The sequence below is a fragment of the Carassius gibelio genome, chromosome A11 (genome assembly GCF_023724105.1).
Source record: "Carassius gibelio isolate Cgi1373 ecotype wild population from Czech Republic chromosome A11, carGib1.2-hapl.c, whole genome shotgun sequence".
Classification (NCBI taxonomy): Eukaryota; Metazoa; Chordata; class Actinopteri; order Cypriniformes; family Cyprinidae; genus Carassius; species Carassius gibelio.
Window position 1 is genome coordinate 16,171,048 of NC_068381.1, and position 24,305 is coordinate 16,195,352.

General features: G+C 37.7%; 2 protein-coding genes across 4 annotated transcripts; both read right to left on the reverse strand.

Annotated features, from left to right (window-relative positions):
* Positions 1 to 965: 965 nt before the first annotated feature.
* LOC128022476 (WAS/WASL-interacting protein family member 2) lies at positions 966 to 10,275 on the reverse strand. 3 transcript variants are annotated; one of them, XM_052610106.1, is made up of 11 exons: positions 10,054 to 10,275; positions 9,886 to 9,971; positions 8,784 to 8,830; positions 8,616 to 8,698; positions 8,212 to 8,342; positions 7,435 to 7,567; positions 7,252 to 7,344; positions 5,263 to 5,853; positions 3,770 to 3,976; positions 2,185 to 2,286; positions 966 to 2,076 (listed from the first exon to the last, which is right to left on the reverse strand). In XM_052610106.1, exons 5-11 carry the CDS (start codon positions 8,269 to 8,271, stop codon positions 2,030 to 2,032), a joined length of 1,233 nt encoding a protein of 410 aa, XP_052466066.1. In that variant the 5' UTR covers positions 8,272 to 8,342; positions 8,616 to 8,698; positions 8,784 to 8,830; positions 9,886 to 9,971; positions 10,054 to 10,275; the 3' UTR covers positions 966 to 2,029. The 3 variants fall into 3 exon arrangements, with proteins under 3 accessions (XP_052466066.1, XP_052466065.1, XP_052466064.1); XM_052610105.1 differs by lacking the exons at positions 8,616 to 8,698; positions 8,784 to 8,830 and having other exon boundaries at positions 10,054 to 10,274; XM_052610104.1 differs by lacking the exons at positions 8,616 to 8,698; positions 8,784 to 8,830 and having other exon boundaries at positions 9,886 to 10,274.
* Positions 10,276 to 14,154: 3,879 nt separating this feature from the next.
* On the reverse strand, positions 14,155 to 24,157 carry LOC128022464 (neuroblast differentiation-associated protein AHNAK-like). The gene is made up of 5 exons (XM_052610083.1): positions 22,858 to 24,157; positions 21,822 to 21,871; positions 21,549 to 21,645; positions 21,194 to 21,363; positions 14,155 to 21,101 (listed from the first exon to the last, which is right to left on the reverse strand). Exons 2-5 carry the CDS (start codon positions 21,822 to 21,824, stop codon positions 14,646 to 14,648), a joined length of 6,726 nt encoding a protein of 2,241 aa, XP_052466043.1. The 5' UTR covers positions 21,825 to 21,871; positions 22,858 to 24,157; the 3' UTR covers positions 14,155 to 14,645.
* Positions 24,158 to 24,305: the final 148 nt, after the last annotated feature.

A 24,305-nucleotide genomic window follows, 5' to 3' on the forward strand; every position in this document is an offset into this window, starting at 1 on the left:
CATGCCCTTGGTGTGAAAGACCCGGGTTTGAATCCACTGTGAGACACCAATGTGTCCCTGAGCAAGACACTTAACCCCTAGTTGCTCCAGAGGTGTGTGACCTCTGACATATATAGCAATTGTAAGTCGCTTTGGATAAAAGTGTCAGCCAAACGAAAAAATGTAAATGTATGATGGGACAATATTTGGCCTATTTGACAACTATTTGAAAATCTGGAATCTGAGGGTGCAAAAAAAAAAAAAATCTAAATATTGAGTAAATCGCCTTTAAAGATGTCCAAATGAAATTCTTATTACTAAACATTAATTAAGTTTTGATAAAATATCTTCATGAAACATGATCTTTACTTAATATCCTAAAGATTTTTGGCATGAAAGAAAAATCAATTATATTGACCTATACAATGTTTTTTTTTTTTTTTTTTTTTTGCTATTGCTACAAATATACCCCAGAGACTTAAGACTGGTTTTGTGCTCCAGGGTCACAAATGTTGTTTGTGACATGGGTAGAAATTTAAAGTCAAATAAAGTCTCTTTTAAGTGTGATATATGTAAAAAATAACTCTCATTTCATTTTCTTTTTTTATTTCAGGTCACCTAATAAGAAAAAAGAAACAGTTAAAATTCACTTAGTTCACTTAGTACCATATGTAGTGTCTAGCACCTTGGGTTTAAGTGGTATATTAGTATTCAATGTTATTGCTTGTTTTTGGACATTCCCATAATGCCCGGTCACAACTGATTTAATGGAAGAGCTCCATGTCATGGTCACTGTGATCCCAGAAGATCCTCTCATGGCCCAGAGGTTCCTGTCTGAGCCTCCTCATCCCTGTTCATTGTCCTATGAAAACCCCAAGCCCTCAACCATTCCCAGACTTGAAAAATTCTAGGACTCTCTGAAATACTTGATAATTGAAAGACCAATTATAAAGCAAAATGTATTAACATACATCGCCGAATCGTCATTATTTTAAAGAAGCACAATTTAATACCCATTCCCACCTTTTATTTCAGAATAACAATGACACATATTTTAAGACATTCAAAAAGTCAGAATTATTGTTCACCAAATCCCAATTATACAGTTCTATACTCCTATATAACATTATTAAAATCCTATATAACATTATTAAAGTACTTGGTCTCTTCATTAAAAAACATGTAGTGTTTTATACAAAATCTACTTAAATTGATTTCCTGAAATGAAAATGCAGTCTATAAATGACCCAGAAACATTGGTCTCCAGCAGGTGGAAGTGTGCAGAAGAGCCAGAAGATTGCACTACTTGTGTACGGTTTCAAAAACACAGATCTCCAACAAGACCAAGTCTCCAACAGATCCAAAGGCACTTTGTCGTTTAGATTCAAAAAGAATATTATTATTATTTATTTTAAAATCAGCTTCTCTTAAAACCTACGCGACCATACTGGCCGTTGTATTTTCTTACTCTGTAGTGTGAGGAGGAAAACACAGCTGTGGAATGAACAAGGTACAAGGCTGTTTCATGGCCTTTGCAGTGTAAGCAAACACTTTCAGAATTGAACTCATTCCTGACTGATTTGGAAATAAAAGGAAAATAAGAAGAATAAAAATATATAAAACGACATGACTGTCTGATATCCATAGCCATCAATAATTTACAAGTGCTACACATTTTGTCATTGAATAAAAAATATTTGTTTTGTAATGTACACATCAAGCTTCATGTTAACCGCAGTTGTGTGCTTTCACATTGCTGTGCCGCTGTCATCTGAGAAAATATTGAAAGGTGCATTTCTAGGCAGCACAGGAATATTGCACAGTGTTTTTAGGTCTAGAGGTACAGCATTCTGGAGTGGTCTGAATCAGAGATCATGTAGGTGTTCATAGTGCTGCCCTTTGAAAGATGTCACATTTTGAGATGTATCTGAAAGTGTAATTAATGTTTGTGTGGCAGACACACATAAATGCATACTGTGTACGCATGTACGTATTTGTGTATGTGTTTATACGTCAGCTTTTCGTGGTCCTTCACTTCTCTGAACAGTGTTCATCTTCCTCCAACTGGAGGCAGTGGAGGAACACCTCTCACTAAAGCTGGAGAAATAAAGATACAGAGGACCTGAGGAAATGTGTACAACACAATCTGTAAAGGTTTATCTTTATGGATATATAATAGGTCAAAGTTAAAAGTAAGGTCTTTACTCTTGATGTTTTGGCTGGGATAGATCTTCTGGAAGGGTCTGTATTCTTCAGGCGGGGGAAGGTCCGCTATTGGGTGGAAGGAATACTTGGACTCAAAATCATCTGAGAAGAGAAAGAAATTTAATGAATATAAAACCTTTATCAATCAATGACAGAACTATTTTATGCGCTATCTAGTGGACAAGTAGCTTTGTATATGAAGATGTTTAACTACCATGTCAAGATTAGCACATTCATTTAATTTTTAATGTGGCTATTAGAACCATTTTTTCCACAAATGTTTTTGCGATGATATGAAACGTTATAATCTGAAAAAATACTGTAATAATAATAATAGTTCAAAGTATGAATAGTTTGTCAAATAACATACAAATATTGCATTTTAATAAAATGTTATTAAGTCCCCCAGACTTAATTCAGACTGTTATGTTCACAAGGTTTTTAGATTTAAATCTAGATTTAAATTTAAAGAGACAGTATCAATAGGAGATGTGAATATCAGGAGTGCTGAACTCTCTCAATGCAGTGCATGTTTCATTCATACACGAAGACAGAGGGCACTATTGCGCAAGAAAGTCCAAAACAAACTCATAGAAGTAATAACTTATGCCATGCAGGAAATCCCTAATATGGACAAAATCACTGTAGCTGAGCGGAATAAATAGCAGAAACGTTTTTACTGATGAAACGTGAAGACGTTGCGAAAATGTATGGTTTATGAGTGTTTTTCCAAGTTATCTCCAGGTAATAAATAAATAAACTACATGAATAATGCAGTACCGATTGACATATAATTTAGTATAGAAACTATAAAATATATTTCCTGCTTCATTCTGTGATTAAAATGGGGAAGAATGTTCGTAGTAGCCTTTATAAACCAATCAAAAAACAGCAATATAACCAACAGCTGTGCATACTCTCTTCACGTCGTTCTTGTAAAATACTAATCGTTTAATACTATAAATATACAAGCAGCACACCACTCGCGGATGTGTAGTGTGCTAAATGACTAACGTGTGGAATCGTCCCGGATGAGATCGTCAGGTCAAAGGCCATCAAGTGAATCATTTTATTTACAGCTAAATTGTTATTCATTCGTTTTACTAATAGTTAAGATTGGAAAGCCCTTCACAAAAGTGTTTAATTACTAAAAAAACCTAAAACATTTGCTTTGGCAAAAGGGCACTTTGGGCATCGAGGGGAAGGGGCAGGTGCTCAGGCACACATCGCACCCCCCTTTGCACGTGCCTGAATTCCATCATGAATCCCCACCTGTTTGATTTACATTAAAACTCTGTTTTGTAAAGTAATGATCAGGCCACTGGGTAAAATGACGACCTTATTTTTCAGAACTACTTATCTGGTATAACATCTCCGTGTTCTAAGAAGGCTTTGTTGACAGGTGTAACGAGGAAATAAGTGGGCCGCATTTGAATTACTGAGAGCTCATTTGACTTCTGGGTTATTTTCATGTGCTGATGCACAGTAGACTACAGATCCACAACCAAAATCAAAGTTCTGATCTAAGAGTGCTTCCCACATGCAAACAAATCAGGAACTAATAGAATGAACTGATGGAACTCACCAGAAAAAGACTTGGGGGTAGATGACGCATGTCCATTGCGGAGAGGTGGAGGAGGAGGAGGTGCATGTCCTGAAGACTGGCGTCCAGTAGAGGAGAGAGGAGGGGGCTTCCCTCGACTAGGAGGTTCAGAAGATGTTTGTGGCCCGCGGTAAGGGGGTGGCATTTGCCGAACCCCGTTATGAGATGTATGAGGAATAACCTGAGGAGCTGAATGAACACTTCATTTTAAAAGAGGTCTACATTTACTATATTATTCCTTAACAAACCTCCTCTCTATATTTCAGCCCAACAAATTTTACGTATTGCTATTTTTAACGTCTTGATTATCCATGTTGTGTGCATTAAATAGATGATGAAAATCAAAACACATCAGAGAAGAGCTAATAAAATGTCTTTAAAATTTTCAGTCAATAATTTTGGTCCTCCGATACTATTTTTTCCAAAACCAAAAAACATTTTTTTCAGCATAATATTTTCAGTTGTCAAAATGTTGGTTTGTCACTTTTGTCAAGCATTAAAAAAAGCAGCATCATAAAATCACTACAAATATGTTATTTATTACTTGTTAGCTAAATTTCAAATTTTCAGAAGCCTTGCGACAGCTTTGTGTGACCGAAATTTCATTCTGTTTCTTACACAAATCTATCATAAAGCTACAGTGTACAAGACCAATGTTAAAATATTTTTGCAGATTTTATGGTGCCTTTTCATTCATTGCAGAGCTTACATTTCTGCAAACTTGAAAACTTGTTCATTTGGTTTTAGAGCAATTTATCCTTCACCGCGAGTTTGACTGACAGGTGATCTGATAAATCATTACGCAGAATCTGCCATTTTGTCTGACAGACAAACAAACCAGGCAGGAGAGTAGATTAACATCGTGGACTTGAACTTGAAAACAAAAAATGATTGTAAAATGTATTGATGTCTTTCCGTAGTTGAAACAAGAAATCTTCTGACGTTCATTCATCTTCATTTCGTGCTATAACTGAAGAGGAAGAGATGATCGGTTCATGTGCCGCTTGAGCTGAGGCGCTACAGCGTTCTATCATGACACATTAAAGGGCCACAAAACAGCATTTTATGTTTGAATTTCTTTTAAAAAAATGACAAAATTTGAAAGCTGAGACTTTGTTTCATTCACGAAGATTTTAAAATCCTTATGCGAAAAAAAATGTTTCAGGAACCAAGGCCGCTGAAGAAGTATTTTTGAAAATATGCTAATTTTCCAACTCCCCTAGAATTAAACAGTTGAGTCTTACCGTTTTCGAACCCATACCACCAGACCCAGAGATCGGCTGAATGGATTCGAAAATGGTAAAACTCAACTGTTTAACTGGAGGAGTTGGAAAATGAGCATATTTTCAAAAATAGTGGGGTGTTCCTTTAACATGGATGAAAATGAGGCTGTATTGGATAGATTTACAGTCTTTACAATGGCATTCGCTATATAATTGTCCTAGATCACTTAATTCTCACAACTTGGATTTTACCTGTGCTACGCCCCACTGGATCGCGTGATGGTGGTGCAGGTCGTCTGTTCTGGTGGGCAGGGGGTGGAGGAGGGGGAGCCTGAGCATTGGCATGGCTTCTCTTGTTCAGCGAGTTTCGTCTCTGTGGCAACTCAGGGGCCGAGTTGCCATTTGCAGCATTAGTCGGCTGACGATAAGGAGGAGGTGCATTTGAGGAAGGGGAGGAGGATGAAGAGAAGCGAGATGAAACGGGGGGATGTCTTGAAGGCCCATCCCGAGGAGAAGATGGTGGCAGTGTAGGCCCCTTGCTTGCAGGTGGTTCTGGAAAGGGTTTCTCACGACTGTGTGCCCCAGAACCCTGTTGGCCTGGGGAGGGTCCGCGATTGCCACCACGACTGAATGGTAGGGGTGGAGGTGGAGCAGAGGTAGTGGGTTTTGAGGAGCTGCTGGTAGCAGATGTTTTGGAGAAGTCTGGCAGAGAGGGACGTTGATTTCGTGCCTGTTCTGGAGGTGTGGCGCGGCTGGAGCTGGCTGGTTCAGAATTACCTGGAGCTCGAGGTACTGAAAGTCTAGAGGCAGGCGGTCGCACCGCTGACCTTCCTACGGAGCTGTCTGTGTGGACACATTCATAAAACACCTTCAGATAATAATTAGGGCTGAACAAAATTGGAAAAAAATAACACTGTGATTTTTCTTTCCAGCAATATATATATATGGCGATATGGAAACAAATTATGAAATGCATGGATTTTCACCAGATTATTTAATTTGGAAAGAATTAGGACCCATTCACATGGAGAATGGTTTAGCTGTATACACATACATTTTTTATCGTATAGGCATTTCATGAACACGGATCCGCCGTTTTGGGAGAGCGAATCAGATTTTTTTTTTTAAACCGGGTCCCAGAGTGGATAAACCTGAAAACGGCGCCCTTGCGTTTTCGTCAGGACAGAGAATACCTATAATTCCTGAAGCGATGACATCATCAGCCCACGTCTCGGCCCTAGTCAGACACCGCTCCATCACGTAACAGCATCAAAACATGAACAAACACTGAACGATTGTTTTTTATTAACTAACATTAACACAGATTAATAAATGTATTGTTCCATGTTCGTTTGTATAGCACGCGCAAAATTTATGACCATAGTCCAAGTCTTCTTCTCTGTTTTTAGCATATATCTGTAGCAGAATTACAGCGCCACATACTGGTCTGGCATGTATACTACATCATTTTGTGTCGGTTTCCTGGTTTTGTGTGGATGCAGATATTTCTTGAGATGAGGGGAAAAGATAAAGACAGGACAGGGAAAGCTCTGGTTTCGTGTGGACGTAGCCTTAATCATTCTAGAGTTAGCAGGGTGCTTTTGTTGGTTAGTGCATCTGCATAGAAAATAAAAATAAATGTACATTTTTTCAAACTCTAAAGATTTGTTTTGACTTTGAAATCCTTTTAGCAATCAACAATTTGAGAAAACTTGGATGTTTCCCAGGCCACATTTCCACTGCATTTGATTTATTAAATATGACCATAACATTTTTATTTTTATTGTGATTATTCTGAATTTAAAATACTAAAAATAAAAAATATATTGTAAAAATACTGTAAAATAAAAACTAAAAATCAAGATAAAAATCGAGTAATTTAAATAAAAATTTCATTTAACTATAAAATTACACTACAAATATTTTTGTCATTATTTTCAAAAGGTAAACCATCAATATTTTATTTTACAGGGCTGACAGCAATTGGTTTCTGCCTGAAGGTTGTCTCTGTGTGTTCATTTACACTTCTGATGCCCATGATATCCACATTTCAGAACGGTTCGATTCACAGTAAATGAACCAAGAAGTTAATGAACTGCACGTGTGTATATAGAACTTTACTCCAAAAATGCTAAAGGATATATATATATATATATATAGACACTGTTGTTTTTTTTTTTACATATTGAGCAGCCCTAAAAAAAAACCCATTCACTACACTACTGTGAAAGGGGAACATACCTCCGACTGGTCGTAGTTTGGGCACTCCTCCACTGAACAGCCCTCCCATTGGCCCAGCACCACCTCCACCTCCACCACTGCTGCCACCTCGAGCTTCAGGCCAAAACAAAAACACTGAATGGTTAACTGGGTCACTCAAACATTAATGGTATTTTCAGCTGTAGTGCACTACAGATGACTTACTTTCAATTATAGGTGCACTTCTGTCATTGACCACACTGGTCTTCTTCAGTTTGGTGCCTTTGCAGATGTCTGAGAGCAGAGCTCCTCTTCCTTTCGCTTCATCTCGATGAAGTTTCGGAGCTGCAGTGTTTGCCTGAAAATAAATACATTAGTATGTTGAAAAAGTGCTCTCTTCATTTATTAAAAAATGCAATTCATTGAATTTCTCTTCCAAGGTAAGATTTGTTGGTAATTTCTGAATTAAAATTCATTATGATATTTTTTTGCGGGGCATAAAGAATGAATACATTTTTTTTAAATCCTAATCTTATTTTTTTTTTTTCAAGAATGCATAATCTTTTATTATTATGTATTGAAAAAAGGAAAAAATGCTTTACTGCTTATTAATAATATTAAAAAGGTCCAGAAAATGAAAGTCATGTAGTGAAATCAACATGCAAAAAAAATATACATATGTATATATATCACACACTTATATAAAAGAGAGGACCTCTGCAGATCCTCATGCCTCTGTGCAAAAGTCAGTGTCTTAAACTATAAGATTATTAGCTTTTTTATGTAAAATATATAAATGATACTTTAGGAAGTAAATTTAATTATTATAGTTCTAAATTAATAATTGTTGGTATTGGTCATGTTTTTTTTGGGGGGGTGGGGGTTATATAAAAAAGGTAATATGAGTTGGAAAAAGGTAATATGAGTCAAGGAAACAACAAGGAGGATAAATCACTGAAGTGAGACGAGACCCATGTTAGCTGCTCCTTGCTGTACACTGACCTGGTTAAAGGTGGGGGCTGGTGGAGGTCCAGGCGGAGGGGGAGGAGGAGGAATAGGCATCCTGGCAAATTTGGAAGATGTCGACAGTCACCTCAATCTTCAGCAGTTCGTCTGAGGTTCTCACAAAAACTCTGCAAGGTGAAAGAACAACAGCCATCAGACTTCCATGCAAAGCTTCAGGGAAATCAAGAGATGGTTGTATGGTAATTAAATGAAATGCTTTAAAAGGTATTAGCGACTCATCACAGTGACCTATTCATCAGCGGTTAACGTCATCAGTGTAGCGTCACAGTACCTCCCAAACCACCTGACTGTTCCAGGAACTACTCAGCGGCGGACAGGACATAGTAACTATACAACATTTCTAAAATATTTCCACTGACAGTTTGATTTTCCTTCCCTACCAGTTCAGGCAGAAGTGCCTGCTCACATGTCCACAGCCGACTAACCAGAATGTTGCGGAGCAGGATCTTCTGGCACACACCGACTAATGGATGTGAAAAAATGGGTGAAGCACAAGCACTGCGCCAAACTTGAATAAAAACAACTGCCGAAGCTCTAATCAGCCTTACCAAATCAGACAAGGGCCTTGTTTATAACACCAAACTGTAGAAAGAATCTGTTTGTGGCACGCATAAAAGCACATGTGAAAAACTGTTAGGAAGTAGGAGTTTAATCTTTAAAGTTTCTGCACTTTAACTGACAGCAGACTACATTTGATCTGTAACACAAAGTTCACATCAAGACCACAAAAACAATGTCTGGGGTCAAATAAGTCTATCATTTAATCCAATAAGCAATTGATGTCCTTTACACAGCTGTCAACTGCAAAGAAAGTGCAGATTGATGTCGTATGCACATTTTTGTTTGCTGGTTGTAAATGTAAATGTCTTGTGACCAGAGGTGACAGAACCTTATCTAAGCCTGCAGTATCATATTTGATATGTAAATGACTCAACGACTAAGAATCGAAATTATCCACGTGATCAAAACTTTGAGGAAAATTGTGTTGCACATGCGTTCTGTTGTCTGACTGATATTTTTTTTTAAGTAGAAGGCCTTTTAGAGTAATTCTAAAAATGTCCTTCAGTTGGTAGTTTGGCCATCTAAAATATTTAGCCTCTAAAAGACATAACAGACACTCAAATACCATACTTGGAGCATTTAATATTAAAGATTAATATTATAAACTGCCGTCACATCAGACCAATGTGTTTTTACACTTAAAATCCATGTCATTTTAGAGCAAAAAGAAGGAAATGGATACTGGAAGAAGTCAAACCAGCTTGTGAAATTGATGCTGTGTATGTTTGTTAACATTATTATGCCTCACTGAGTCAACAAGCACTTAAACAGTCAGTGACTGAACCGACCATAGGCTACTTATTATCCTGAACAATCTTGAAATGTGATACAGGTTCGAGCTAAAACCAAAACCTTGAAATACTACCGATGTCGTGAACACTACAAATGATGGTGATTCATTCATTTTGAGTCGGATCTTTCAAATGAATCGTTTCACGAAACCAGTCGAAACGACTCGTTGATTAATAAACAACCCAAGTGAAAAAGTATAAGTGTGTTCATTAAAAGGTAACGTTAGGCTACATAACAAACAGTTCAATTAGGTAACGTGTTACTCTAACGACTGTAAAAGACGTTGGTAAATCTTACCTGTCCGTCAATGTGCGGTCTTGTCCCAAACAGCATTAATGTTCAAAAGTAACCGGCTGCACTCTCGCCGATGATCCGCTGTTTGACTGGCCAACGGAAAAAAACAACAAGTGGTGACTAAAGTAACTATTGGGACGAGAGCTTACTGTGGTCTGCTGTCATACTGACCAACTCTGTAAACTCATTCCGACCAGTTCACAGCGTCAACCGAAAGCACAGAAGGCAAAGATTCACGAAACCGGATGTCTTGCTGCTCTTAACATCGCTGCCCAATGTTTGAGGGCGATACTGTTTCAGCCGTGGACCATGGGCTTTTTGTGAACCCACTTCTACGAAATCCCGGAAATCACGAAGCAGGAGGCCGAAAAAATCCGATTGCATCCGATAAGCAGGAGCTAACCTTTTCCCCTTGCGTCACGCTGCAGTGATGATCATTGTAGCATCTGCCAAAACGCAACAGTAGATTATTGTTAATGCTATAAAGCCATTAAAAAAAAAACGTTAAACACATTGTCATTTTATTTTATTTATTTATTTGATGACAATGATGACTAAAGGAACTACATGTTTCCATTTTCAGTAGCCTCATTACCCCCCAAAAATATTTATTACTCGTTACAATTCCTTTCAAAAATAATATTATTACTTTACTTACTTTCTGGCAACAGTAGGCTAATTAGGCTAGTTTCACTACTGAGCTACATTACTTATCTTTCTCGCCCCAAAGAAGTCTCCACCTCATGATTTGATCAAAATCAACATTTGATCGCATTCAGAAGTTATTGCAAACACTCAATGGTGATTGATAGTGACTTTTAAGTAAAACTGTTGTATTAATTGTCATGTGTAGCTTGAAGCTAATTGTAGCTACAATTTCTCTGTTATTCATATATGATTATATTTCATTAAGATAGTTTTCAAAAGAAATCACCCAAGTTAATAAGATTTGTAATTTTAGTAATATAATTTATGTTGGGATGCGATGGATGTGGGAAGGCAAGCCCTTTCACATTTTCTCCTGACAAAAATACTGTACTGGCAATATTTCCATCTCCTTAATGTAAATGTTTCAATACTCCAATCTTTCCTGATGCACTGACTTCATGTGCCTGTGTGAGTTGTGATAATGATGAAAATAAATCAAGGAATTATTGAATTGTTGGATTTCAAATCAGTAGGGGTTGAGGCATCAAATTCAAAAGTAACTAAAAAACTGTTTTATAGATGGTAAATGTAATATTATTAATGAAATCGTATTAGTTACACTATAGTTACTGCAAAAAGGTAATACTGTTACTGTAACTTGTTTTTAGTACTTACTGCCCAACACTGCTTGTAATAACATGGTTATTAACTTGTCAATAACCATGGTTTATGGTTTCAAGTAATTTTGAACAACAAAAGTTATAAAAGTCGCTTTGCTCTTTCTTATTTTAAAACCGTTTCGTTCATTTAGACTCAATATAGGCTAACATATTACACATTATTCTTGATTCTGAGATTTCACACTTTTTGATCAATGAATTTCCATGACTTTAGCCTACAAGTATTTTCAACATCACTTATGTAAATTATAGTTAGAATGTAAACTGGTATCTCAGGTAAGAGATGTATAAGATAAGAACAGGGTTCAAACACATGGCCACGATCACAACAGCAGCTGACAGAGAGCACACCCATCCTCCAGGCCACAGCTCCAAAACATCAGCGTCAGCAGCAACACACACCAATCTACACAGTACAGTACAGAATGTGCTTGACAAAATCCCAGTCAGTAGGACATGCAAATAGATGACCGACAGAAGACCAATCACAATTTAGTATGCAAATAAGTCCATGGGAAATGTTCAAACTTTTAATCATATATTACTTAGCTCTAATTTGCTCTCTCTTGAATGTTAATCTTTTGGGATTTTTACCTCACACAATGCTTTTTGGTCAATTATTATATGGGCCGGAATGTTTCTAAATTATAAAAACACTGCTGTCCATGTGCTGTATGCAAAACAGCTTTCCATGTTGGCCTTTAAATTATCATGACTGACTACAATAGACTCTTATGTACAGTCATGGGAAAAAGTTAGAAGACACTGAGCTTCATGGATTTCCATATTAGGACATAATAATAATAATAATAATAATAATAATAATAATAATAATAAAAACAATATCTGGTCCTTAGCAGGTCTTAAAATTGGGAAAATATTATGTAAAAGACCTCAGATGAACAACAACACATGATGTATCACACCGTCATTATATATATATATATAATAAAAAAACTCAAGATTGAAAGGCCATGAGTGACAAAGTTAGGACCCTATGACCCTATGATTAACTTGCCTGTATGTCCACTTTTAGCAGCAATAGCTTGAAGTAATACTTTTCAGAATGGCTTTATCAGTCTGTCATATCGTTCTGGAGGAATTTTGGCTCACTCTTCTTTACAGTGTAACCAGTTTATTGAGGTCTGTGGGCATTTGTTTATGCACCACAACATTTCAGACAGGATGACGTCTGGACTTTGACTGGGCAACACCATGATTCTTTTCTTTTCAGCCGTTCTGTTGTAGATTGGCTGGTGTGCTTGGGATCATTGTCCTGTTGCATGACACAATTTTGGCCAAACTTGAACTGCTGGACAGACAGCCTCAGTTTGGTTCTAGAATACTTTGGAATACTTTGGTTCACGGTTGACTCAATGACTGTGATGTGCCCAGGTCCTGTGGCTACTACCAGCATGCCATTGGTATGAGGTGTTTGTGCTGATACACTCTTTACGTTTTCGTCAAATGTGGCACTGCACATTATGGCCAAACATCTCAATTTTGGTCTTGTCTGTTCAAAGGACATTGTTCTATAAGTCTTATGGTTTGTTCAGAAGCACCTTTGCAAACCTAAACCGTGCTGCCATGTTTCTTTAGAGAAAAGAGGCTTTTTTTCTGGCAAGCCTTCTATGCATCCTGTACATGACCCATATTTTTCTAGTTTAACTGTCATGAACTTTATCATTTAACAAGTTAACTGAAGCCTGTAGAGTCTGCGGTGAAGTTCTTGGGTTGTCCTCCATTTCTCTGAGCATTACACGGTTTTGATCTTGGGGTGAATTTGCTGGGACATCCACTTCTGGGAGGATTGGTGTCTGTTTTGAATGTCTTCCACTTGTGAATAATCTTCCTCACTGTGGAATGATGGACTTCAAATTGTTTGGGAATGGCTGTATTACGTTTCCCAGATTAATGGCAACAGCAATTGCTTTTGTAAGATCATAGCTGATGTATTTTCTCTTTGGCATTGTGTTAACACTCACAATTGTTGATGATGAGTTAATCAAATGCAATTGATTAGCAATACCTATCCCTTAAAACTTACTCTTGTTAACAGTGAAGGTGTCTTAACTGTCACACATGGCTTTTCAAGTTTATTTGTATAGCGCTTTTTACTATACAAATCATTGTAAAGCAATGGCTTTATTTCTGTTAAATAAATTATGACAGTGTGAAATATCATGTATTGTTGTTCATAAGGTTTTATTTTCCTATATATATTTAATTACTTTTTTCTTATGTCCTGATACAGAAAACCATTCAATTCAAGGGAAAAGTGAAAGTCGTGACATTTGGCAATTATGGTAATCCATACTTGAAATTGGTGCTCTGCATTTAACCCATCCCAGTGCACACACACACACACACACACACACGGCAGTGAGAAGTGAACACACACCCGGAGCAGTGGGCAGCTATAGATCCAGCGCCCGAGGAGCAACTGGGGGTTCAGTGCCTTGCTCAAAAGCACTTCAGTCATGGGTGTTGAGGGTGGAAGAGAGCACTGTTCATTCACTCCCTCCCACCTACAACTCCTGCCAGCACCAAGACTCAAACGTGTGACCTTCGGGTAAATAGTCCAAGTCTCTAACCATTAGACCACAGCTGCCATTCAATCTAGTGTTCCTAACTTTTTCACACGACTGTATATTCAGATTTTGTTATAATTTTCAAATAAGTAACATTCAAGTAAATACTTTTTTTTTTTTTCACAATAGCCTCTTCAGAAAAGGTATATGTTTATTTAAATTACATAACATTTGAAGTATTCAATTTCAAATTCAAGCATTATGAATTACAGAAAAAAATTATATTCTACAACAACCATTTATTTTGTATGTTGAAACAACGTTACTAGGAATATAAAAAAAAAAATATTTAGATACATCTTCCATAACAAAATCTACATTTTCCATAACAAAATCTTCCATATACCGCCCCTCCCCACCCACCCAGTGTACCTCACTTTATCAGATAAGTTACTTAAAAAATTAGAAATTAAAGAAACAAGATTCATTCTCAAGACAAACAGCTTTTCAGACAAAACTTTTCACATGTGTATTTCTGATCCACATTGCATTTATACATTACTGTAGCATTTTACATAATGTACAAAATATATATGATTTACTATATTTAATTATTTAAGATCCACATAATATTATAACATATTTTATCATAAAGTTATATATAAAAACATTATTTATATGAGCATAATGATCTATAATACTGTAAGTGCAAGTTTAACATCTCTCATTTATGGAAAGGTTTGTTCATCAGTTTTAAGACATAGAGTAGAAAAAAGTTTGCTCATGCTCATTTACAATATCTTCAGGTTATTAATATGCTATTAGTTCTCATCAGCCCTGTAAACATGATTGCCTAGGACAAGTTCATTCTTGTCTTCCACATCCCTTTCTTTAAATTATCCTACTATATTAGTTTAAGAACGTTAAATTTCGACCCTTTCAAAGTGCTTTCTGGAACCTCCAGATCCATTGCATGTATTTGCAGATGCCTCATGGTCTTTCTGGTTTTAAGATCAGATCTTTCTGGCTTGCTCTCTGAGGGGCCCAGCTTCGGAAGTTTAAATTTACTTGAAGGTGCGTCATTGTCAATATTTGGAGTGTTAAAATCAAGATTGTTTTTTTTTAAATTTGGTCCTGTAATTTGACCTTTTGGGAAATCAACATTCATGTCTGGGACTGTAATATCTGGATTATGACCTCTGATGTTGATGTCTGGTGAATCAAAGTCTGCGTTAAATTCTGGAGCTGACAGATCCATGCTAGGGGTTTTCAGATCAAAGTCCGGTGTCTTGATTTTGGATCCTGAGAAACCAACATCAGGCACCTTGAGGGTGGGCATTTTCTGTTTTCCAGATGGTATATCCATGTCTGGAAATGCAAGGCTGGTTTTTGCACCCTTGAAATCAGCATTAGGTCCATGAGTGTCAATATCAGGACTATTCATCCCTGCATTTAGTTTGGGAGTTGATGCATTTAGATTGAGGTCAGGCTGATCAATGTCAGCATCCATGTTCATATGTGGTCCTTTCAAACCTGACGCACCCAAACTGGGCATCTTTAGCTTTGGCATATTCAATTTACCTGATGGGGCCTTAACATCAATATCAGGTGATTTGATATCTAGGTTTGGGCCTTTTACATCAGTTTGAGGCAGAGTCAGATCCATATCTGGGGTATCAATTCCTTTCTTTATTTTCTGGCTTTTAAGATTCAGCTTTGGAGATTTGACTTTAAGATCAGGTCCTTCTGCTTTGCTACCTGAGAAGCCAGTATTTGGCAGCTTAAATTTACTTGAAGGTGCATTTATGTGGAGGTCAGGTGCATCCAAGTCAAGACTGGGTTTCTTGAAATTTGGTCCTTTAAAGGTACCTCTAGGAATATCGACATTCATGTCTGGGCCTGTGACATCTGGTTTATGACCTCTGATGTTTATGTCTTGTGAATCAAAGTCTGCCTTAAACTGGGGAGCTGACAGATCCATTTCAGGGGTCTTTAGATCATAATCAGGTGTCTTTATTTTTGGCCCTGAGACATCAAACTTAGGCATTTTTAAATTGGGCATTTTAATTTTTCCAGAAGGCTTTTCAATGTCTGGAAGAGTAAGTTCTGTTTTTGGACCTTTGAAATCAGCACCAGGTCCATGTAAATCAATATCAGGACTATTAAGCCCTGCATTTAGCCTGGGAGTTGATGCACTCAGATTAAGATCCGGCTGATCAATGTCAGCATCCATGTTCATATGTGGCCCTTTCAAACCTGACAGGCCAAAACTGGGCATCTTTAACTTTGGCATATTCAATTTACCCGAAGGCCCATTAACATCATCATCAAGTGATTTGAAATCTAGGTTTGAGCCTTTTAAATCAGTTTGAGGCAGAGTCATATCCATATCTGGGGTATTAATTCCTCCCTTTATTTTCGGGCTTTTGAGATTCAGGTCGGGGGAATTAAAGTCTGCCTTAAACTTTGGAGCTGACAGATCCATTTCAGGGGTCTTCAGATCATAGTCAGGTGTCTTTAGTTTTGGTCCCGAGACACCAAACTTGGGCATCTTTAAATTGGGCATTTTTAATTTTCCAGAAGGCTTGTCCATGTCTGGAAGAGTAAGGTCTGTCTTTGGACCTTTAATATCAACATTAGGTCCATGTACATCAAAATCAGGATTATTTATATCTGCATTTAGTTTGGGAGCTGATGCTCTCAGATTAAGATCGGGCTGATCAATGTCTGGGTCCACATTCATTCTGGGCCCTTTCGAACCTGATGGACCAAAACTGGGCATCTTTAGCTTTGGCATATTCAATTTACCTGAAGGGCCATTAACATCAATATCAGGTGATTTGATATTTAGATTCTGGCCTTTAAAATCAGTTTGAGGCAAAGTAAGATCCATATCTGGGGTATCTATTCCTCCCTTTATTTTGGGGCTTTTGAGATTCATGTCTTGAGATTTGATTTTAAGATCTGGAGCTTTTGGCCTGCTACCTGAGAAGCCAAATTTTGGCAGCTTCAGTTTACCTGAAGGGGAATTGATGTCGAGGTCAGGGGCATTCATGTCAGTATTGGGTGTCTTTAAGTTTGGTCCTTTAAATGTACTTTTAGGGAATTTAAGATTCATGTCTGGGCCTGTGATATCTGGCTTATGTCCTTTAATATTAAGGTCCGGGGAATCATAGTCTGCCTTAAATTTTGGAGCTGACAGATCCATTTCAGGTGTCCTCAAATCATAATCAGGTGTCTTTATTTTTGGTCCCGAGACACCAAATTTAGGCATTTTGAAATTGGGCATTTTGAATTTTCCAGAAGGCTTGTCCATGTCTGGAAGAGTAAGGTCTGTCTTTGGACCTTTAATATCAACATTAGGTCCATGTACATCAAAATCAGGATTATTTATCCCTGCATTCAGTTTTGGAGCTGATGCTCTCAGATTGAGGTCAGGCTGATCAATGTCTGGGTCCACATTCATATTTGGTCCTTTCAAACCTGACTGACCAAAACTGGGCATCTTTAGCTTTGGCATATTCAGTTTACCTGAAGGGCCATTAACATCAACATCAGGTGTTTTGATATCTAGGTTTGGGCCTTTTACATCAGTTTGAGGCAGAGTCAGATCAATATCTGGGGTATCGATTCCTCCCTTTATTTTGGGGCTTTTGAGATTCAGGTCCGGGGAATCAAAGTCTGCCTTAAACTTTGGAGCTGACAGATCCATTTCAGGGGTCTTCAAATCATAGTCAGGCGTCTTAAATTTTGGTCCCGAGACACCAAACTTAGGCATCTTTAAAGTTGGCATTTTAAATTTTCCAGAAGGCTTGTCCATGTCTGGAAGTTTAAGGTCTGTCCTTGGACCTTTAAGATCAACATTAGGTCCATGTACATCAAAATCAGGACCATTTATCCCTGCATTTAGTTTTGGAGCTGATGCTCTCAGATTAAGGTCAGGCTGATCAATGTCAGCATCCACATTCATTCTGGGCCCTTTCAAACCTGATGGACCAAAACTGGGCATCTTTAACTTTGGCATATTAAATTTACCTGAAGGGCCATCCACATCAATATCAGGTGATTTGATATTTAGATTCTGGCCTTTCAAATCAGTTTGAGGCAGAGTAAGATCCATATCTGGGGTATCGATTCCTCCCTTTATTTTGGGGCCTTTGAGATTCAGGTCTTGAGATTTGATTTTAAGATCTGGAGCTTTTGGCCTGCTACCTGAGAAGCCAAATTTTGGCAGCTTCAGTTTACCTGAAGGGGAATTGATGTCGAGGTCAGGGGCATTCATGTCAGTATTGGGTGTCTTTAAGTTTGGTCCTTTAAATGTACTTTTAGGGAATTTAAGATTCATGTCTGGGCCTGTGATATCTGGCTTATGTCCTTTAATATTAAGGTCCGGGGAAGCATAGTCTGCCTTAAATTTTGGAGCTGACAGATCCATTTCAGGTGTCCTCAAATCATAATCAGGTGTCTTTATTTTTGGTCCCGAGACACCAAATTTAGGCATCTTGAAATTGGGCATTTTAAATTTTCCAGAAGGCTTGTCCATGTCTGGAAGAGTAAGGTCTGTCTTTGGACCTTTAATATCAACATTAGGTCCATGTACATCAAAATCAGGACTATTTATCCCTGCATTCAGTTTTGGAGCTGATGCTCTCAGATTAAGGTCGGGCTGATCAATGTCTGCATTCACATTCATATGTGGTCCTTTCAAACCTGACAGCCCAAAACTGGGCATCTTTAGCTTTGGCATATTCAGTTTACCTGAAGGGCCATTAACATCAACATCAGGTGTTTTGATATCTAGGTTTGGGCCTTTTACATCAGTTTGAGGCAGAGTCAGATCCATATCTGGGGTATCGATTCCTCCCTTTATTTTGGGGCTTTTGAGACTCAGGTCCGGGGAATTAAAAGCACCCTTAAACTTTGGAGCTGACAAGTCCAGTTCAGGGGTCTTTAAATCATAGTCAGGCGTCTTTAGTTTTGGTCCTGAGGCACCAAACTTAGGCATCTTTAAAGTGGGCATTTTAAATTTTCTAGAGGGTTTGTCAATGTCTGGAAGTTTAAGGTCTGTTCTTGGGCCTTTAAGATCAACATTAGGTCCATGTACATCAATATCAGGACTATTTATCCCTGAATTTAGTTTAGGAGTTGATGCACTCAGATTAAGGTCAGGCTGATCAATGTCTGCATCCACATTCATATGTGGTCCTTTCAAACCTGACATGCCAAAACCAGGCATCTTAAACTTTGGCATATTAAATTTGCCAGAGGGGCCTTTGACATCAATATCAGGTGATTTTATATCCAGTTTTGGGCCTTTTAAGTCAGTTTGAGGCAGAGTCAGATCCATATCTGGGGTATTAATTCCTCCCTTTATTTTGGAGCTTTCGAGATTCAAGTCCGGGGAATTAAACTCTGCCTTAAACTTTGGAGCAGACAGATCCATTTCAGGGGTCTTTAAATCATAGTCAGGTGTCTTTAGTTTTGGTCCTGAGACACCAAACTTGGGCATCTTTAAATTGGGCATTTTTAATTTTCCAGAAGGCTTGTCAATGTCTGGAAGTTTAAGGTCTGTTCTTGGACCTTTAAGATCAACATTAGGTCCATGTACATCAATATCAGGACTATTTATCCCTGCATCCAGTTTGGGAGTTGATGCACTCAGATTAAGATCCGGCTGATCAATGTCAGCATCCATGTTCATATGTGGTCCTTTCAAACCTGACAGGCCAAAACTGGGCATCTTTAATTTTGGCATATTAAATTTACCCGAAGGGACATTGATATCAACATCAGGTGACTTAATATCTAAGTGTGGGCCTTTTGAATCTGTTTGAGGCAGAGTCAGATCCATGTCTGGGGTATCGATTCCTCCCTTAACCTTGGGGTTTTTGAGATTCAGCTTTGGAGATTTGATTTTAAGATCAGGTCCTTTTGGCTTGCTACTTGAGAGACCAAATTTTGGCATTTTCAATTTAGCTGAAGGGGAATTTATGTTGAGATCAGGTGTATTCACATCAAAATCAGGTTTCTTGAAACTTGGTCCTTTCATTTTTCCTTTTGGGAAATCAACATTCAAGTCAGGTGCTGTGATATCTGGATTGTGACCTCTGATGTTGATGTCTGGGGAATCAAAGTCTGCCTTAAACTTTGGAGCTGACAGATCCATTTCAGGAGTCTTCAGATCATAATCAGGCGTCTTTATTTTTGGTCCCGAAACACCAAATTTAGGCATCTTTAAATTGGACATTTTAATTTTTCCAGAAGGCCTGTCCATGTCTGGAAGAGTAAGGTCTGTCTTTGGACCTTTAAGATCAACATTAGGTCCATGTACATCAAAATCAGGACTATTTATATCTGCATTTAGTTTGGGAGCTGATGCTCTCAGATTAAGGTCGGGCTGATCAATGTCTGCATCCACATTCATATGTGGTCCTTTCAAACCTGACTGACCAAAACTGGGCATCTTTAGCTTTGGCATATTCAGTTTACCTGAAGGGCCATTAACATCAATATCAGGTGATTTGATATCTAGGTTTGGGCCTTTTAAATTAGTTTGAGGCAGTCTCAGATCCATATCTGGGGTATCGATTCCTCCCTTTATTTTGGGGCTGCTGAAATTCAGGTCTGGAGATTTGATTTTTAGGTCAGGTGCATCCAAGTCAAGACTGGGTTCCTTGAAATTTGGTCCTTTAAATGTCCCTTCAGGGATATTCACATCAATGTCAGGTGCTGTAATATCTGGCTTATGACCTCTGATGTTGATGTCTGGTGAAACAAAGCCTGCCTTAAACTTAGGAGCAGACAGATTAATTTCAGGGGATTTTGAATTATAGTCAGGTGTTTTTATTTTCGGTCCTGACAGGCCAAAATCAGGGGAGCTGAAAGTGGGTGCTTTCAGTTTTCCAGATGACATGTCCATGTCTGGAAGGTCTGTTTTTAGACCTTTGAAGTCAGCCTTTGGTCCATCAGTTTGTATATTAGAACCATTGAGCCCTGCAGCTACTTCAGGGGATGACGATGCCAATTTTGACCCCTTCATGCTTCCACCGTAACTGATGTCAGTATTCTTGTTTCTAGAGAGGCTAAACCTTGGCATTTTAAATTTTGGCTTTTTCACATTAACCGATGGTACTTCCATGTCCATATCAGAAGAATTAAGCACTGCTTTTGGACCTCTAAAATGTCCTTTTGTGAGGTGCATCCCCGGAGATCCTTGGTTGTCTAGCAGTGTAAGACTTGAATCTGGTGGAATCACTGCCCCATTGTGTATGCCATGTCTGTTTTCCTCTACAGCTTTATTTCCTTTCATGTGTTTCTTGACTTTATCATTGAAGAGCTTGTCATATGAATCTTTCCACACCTGTTGAAACATTTGTATCCTTACAAATTAATTTGTTTGGGAGTTTTATGATTCAGGGTTGAAAAATAACTGTAAATGTGATGTACACAGACCTCATTAGGAGCTTTGATATCCAGACTTTCCAAGCTCTTGCTGGATTTCAAACCATGCTTCATTAACTGCTTGTCATTATCAATTAACTTCAAAATGTCCACAGCTTCATCCTTCTTTTGTTCGTTCCTCTTCAGGTCAAACAGACCACTAGCACCCACAATTTCTTCATCTGAAATTAAAATGTAATGTGCATTGTAGTCTATTATAAACAATTTTCCTTATAATTTTCACCATATCAAGGTTCATGGCAAAAGCCATTTTCTCCAAAGTAAAAGTTTCTTTAACAGAACCAAATCAGTTAATATACAATGATATGCATAAAAATATTCTTATTCAAATGTCATGAAAGTGCACCTTCTTGAAAGAGCATGTCTGTGTATTCCAAACCATCTACAGAGTCATTGTCATCTTCAAGCAGCAGGCTGTCAGACAGGCTTCTACGAAGAAGAGCCTGCAAATTAGATAATATCATGGTCTATTATTATTATTGTCATATTTCATGAAATTAAATGGATGCATAGAATAAAATAATATTCCAAATAATGACATACACATAAAAAATATCTGATAGATCACACAAACACATATAATTCAGATATAGATTGAATATAAAAAAGGACAACATACCATTTCACTAGTATGTATTTACATTGAAGAAAAGCATCCAAAACTCAAACCTGTTAATGCAAATGAAATTATTCAGCAGCAGCAAGACACCCAAAATTCAGTGTTAGTTATTCTTGACATATATGTAATTGTTAATGGTTGGTTAAAATGCAATGACAGACCTGAATCTGTGAACTATGAACATATGGGTCAATCATTGAATAAAAAATGTAATTGCCTCAGAGTGAAGCAAGACTGAGCAGACAGCACTAACTTAATTCAAATTCTGCATTTCTGCTAATGGCACACAGACGAAACTGTGAGGTATTCAAGGAATTGTTCAGGCATAGTGTAACAAGAAGGAGTTAGGAACAGGTTAGGCCAGACGAAGGAAACTATGAACAGACATTGCCTTTTAACAACATCCTCCTCATTAAACATGCGTAGGTCCGCCCACAATCATCTGTAAGGGCACATATTTTGATAATCTGTTCATCTGTTTAATTAAAATGATCTGTTTCATTTCATTGAAACGGATTTAAAAAACATTAAGTAAGTATTAGTATTAATACTAAATATATTAAAATTAGTATCAGTAAGTATTATCTACAGTATATGATCTATTTAACATGCACAAAATCATTTTATTAACCTGTATATTTACAATAAAAACAAATGAAAGGTACAGGACCTGAAACATGCTTCAGAATTTTTTGATTTAGAAAACATGCCCCCCCCCCAAAAAAAACAAAAAACAAAAAAAACAATAATGTTAATGTACTCATTTACAATTTTAAATGTCTTGTACTTAAATATTTACAACTTAAGTGCAATTTGTAATATGAATACATTCAACCACTCTTGAATTATATTAAAAATACAATGAAATCAGCATAACCCATGTGAGTGCTGCATATAGTCATTCATAACAAATACAGCTGAACACCTGCGCTTGCTAGACACCAGACTTTACTTTCAATACCATACGGGCTGTTTCACGCAACATAGCACAGTTCAAAGTACTGTTGTAAATTTGCACAGGAATGAAACGACTTACCTTGTATCCTATGAGCTTTTAAATCCTTGTTCAATATCAGCAGTGATAACATGCCATGCTGACGAGTTTTCACTTGATGTGACTGTGTTTAACTCGGTTCTCTTCTCACTGTTTGTGGAATTCTCACTGCGGCAGGTGATACACTTGAAGAGTGGATCGACTGGTTTAACCAGGCCAAACAGATACCTCATATAGCTTTAGCATCACTGCATGATCTGCACTGGAGGCAGAGTGACATAACAATAACAAACCTCTCCCTAATTCTAGATTTATGGGAGGATATCGAAAGGAATGTTTAAAAAAAAAAAAAAAAAAAGATTAAAGTATGCACACATGTACTTCCACATGACTCGAGTTGAGAAACGGGCACCTGTACAAGGCGTAGTCATTCTCCCCCAGGTTGTTCCAGAGCGATCACTGAAACCAGTCATGCACTGTGAATTCTCGGGAAAGAGAGAAAGCATTCAAACAACATGAATAAATATTAGAACAGTTTGACTCTCGCACCTTAGTTTGCAGGAATGAGAGAATAAAAAAATATATATATATATATAAAAAAATGGGTCCTGACATTACAAAAAATGTATCTATTTAAAAAAACACATTATTTTCCATATACTGTACATTATTGTTTCTCCTCTATGCCCCGGCTTTCTGAAACACATCCATTTTCACAAAGCTCATCAGTCTGAAAAGCGAGGTGTGCTCTGATTGGCCAGCGATCCAGTGCATTGTGATTGGCCGAATACCACAAGCATGTGACGGAAATGTTACACACCTTAACATACTGTGATCCGTGTGTCCCAGGGTGAAGAGACAAAACCAATAAAACCCATTACAAATTATGCATTCGTTGCATCCAGTGGGGACATAATTACAGATCATAACGACTTATACTGTGTTTTTATGCGTTACATTGCATATCCCGCTGCATAAATATAAAACCATGTCTGCATTTGTGATCGGAGAAACAACAAATGCTACACTACACTGCTCAAAACTCACGTTTGAATTATCAGTGGCAAATTCTTTACATATGGAAATGTACTTACAGACTGTGAGTCAGAAGTGCAACTGTCCTTGCAAAGTTGAAACTGTCCCACTTTCTGAAATATTATTACAATATTACAACTTAACCACTGATTTTTAGTTATGTCCTCTTTTGGAAGACCAGACAAAGTAGTATCGCTTTCACAACAAAACACACAGCTTCTCCACAACATGGCGCCTGCGGCGGCAACTGCGAGAATAAACGTTACGACTTCTTTCTTTGCGTGAACATTTGGGTGGCGTTATGCAAATCTTCCCACATCATGACGTAGACATGTGAGGCCGTGTTTGACTGTTAACTTTTATAAAGAATATCTCTTTGGATTTGAGCCTTTAGTCTTTGCATCTTTACAGATCTTCTTCATGCACCAAGAGCTTGTATCACCCCAAAGATCCCG

Bases quoted from the DNA above. Each gene is read 5' to 3' on its own strand.
- LOC128022476 (XM_052610106.1), bottom strand. From the start codon at position 8,271: ATGCCTATTCCTCCTCCTCCCCCTCCGCCTGGACCTCCACCAGCCCCC. The intron at 2,287-3,769 runs GTGAGTTCCATC...TTCTCTTCTCAG, and splicing joins TACCCCCAAGTCTTTTTCTG to ATGATTTTGAGTCCAAGTAT. The intron at 2,077-2,184 runs GTAAAGACCTTA...TTATTTCTCCAG, and splicing joins TCCCAGCCAAAACATCAAGA to CTTTAGTGAGAGGTGTTCCT.
- LOC128022464 (XM_052610083.1), bottom strand. The intron at 21,364-21,548 runs GTGCACTTTCAT...TTTTAATTTCAG, and splicing joins AGACATGCTCTTTCAAGAAG to ATGAAGAAATTGTGGGTGCT. The intron at 21,102-21,193 runs GTCTGTGTACAT...ATGTTTCAACAG, and splicing joins ATATCAAAGCTCCTAATGAG to GTGTGGAAAGATTCATATGA.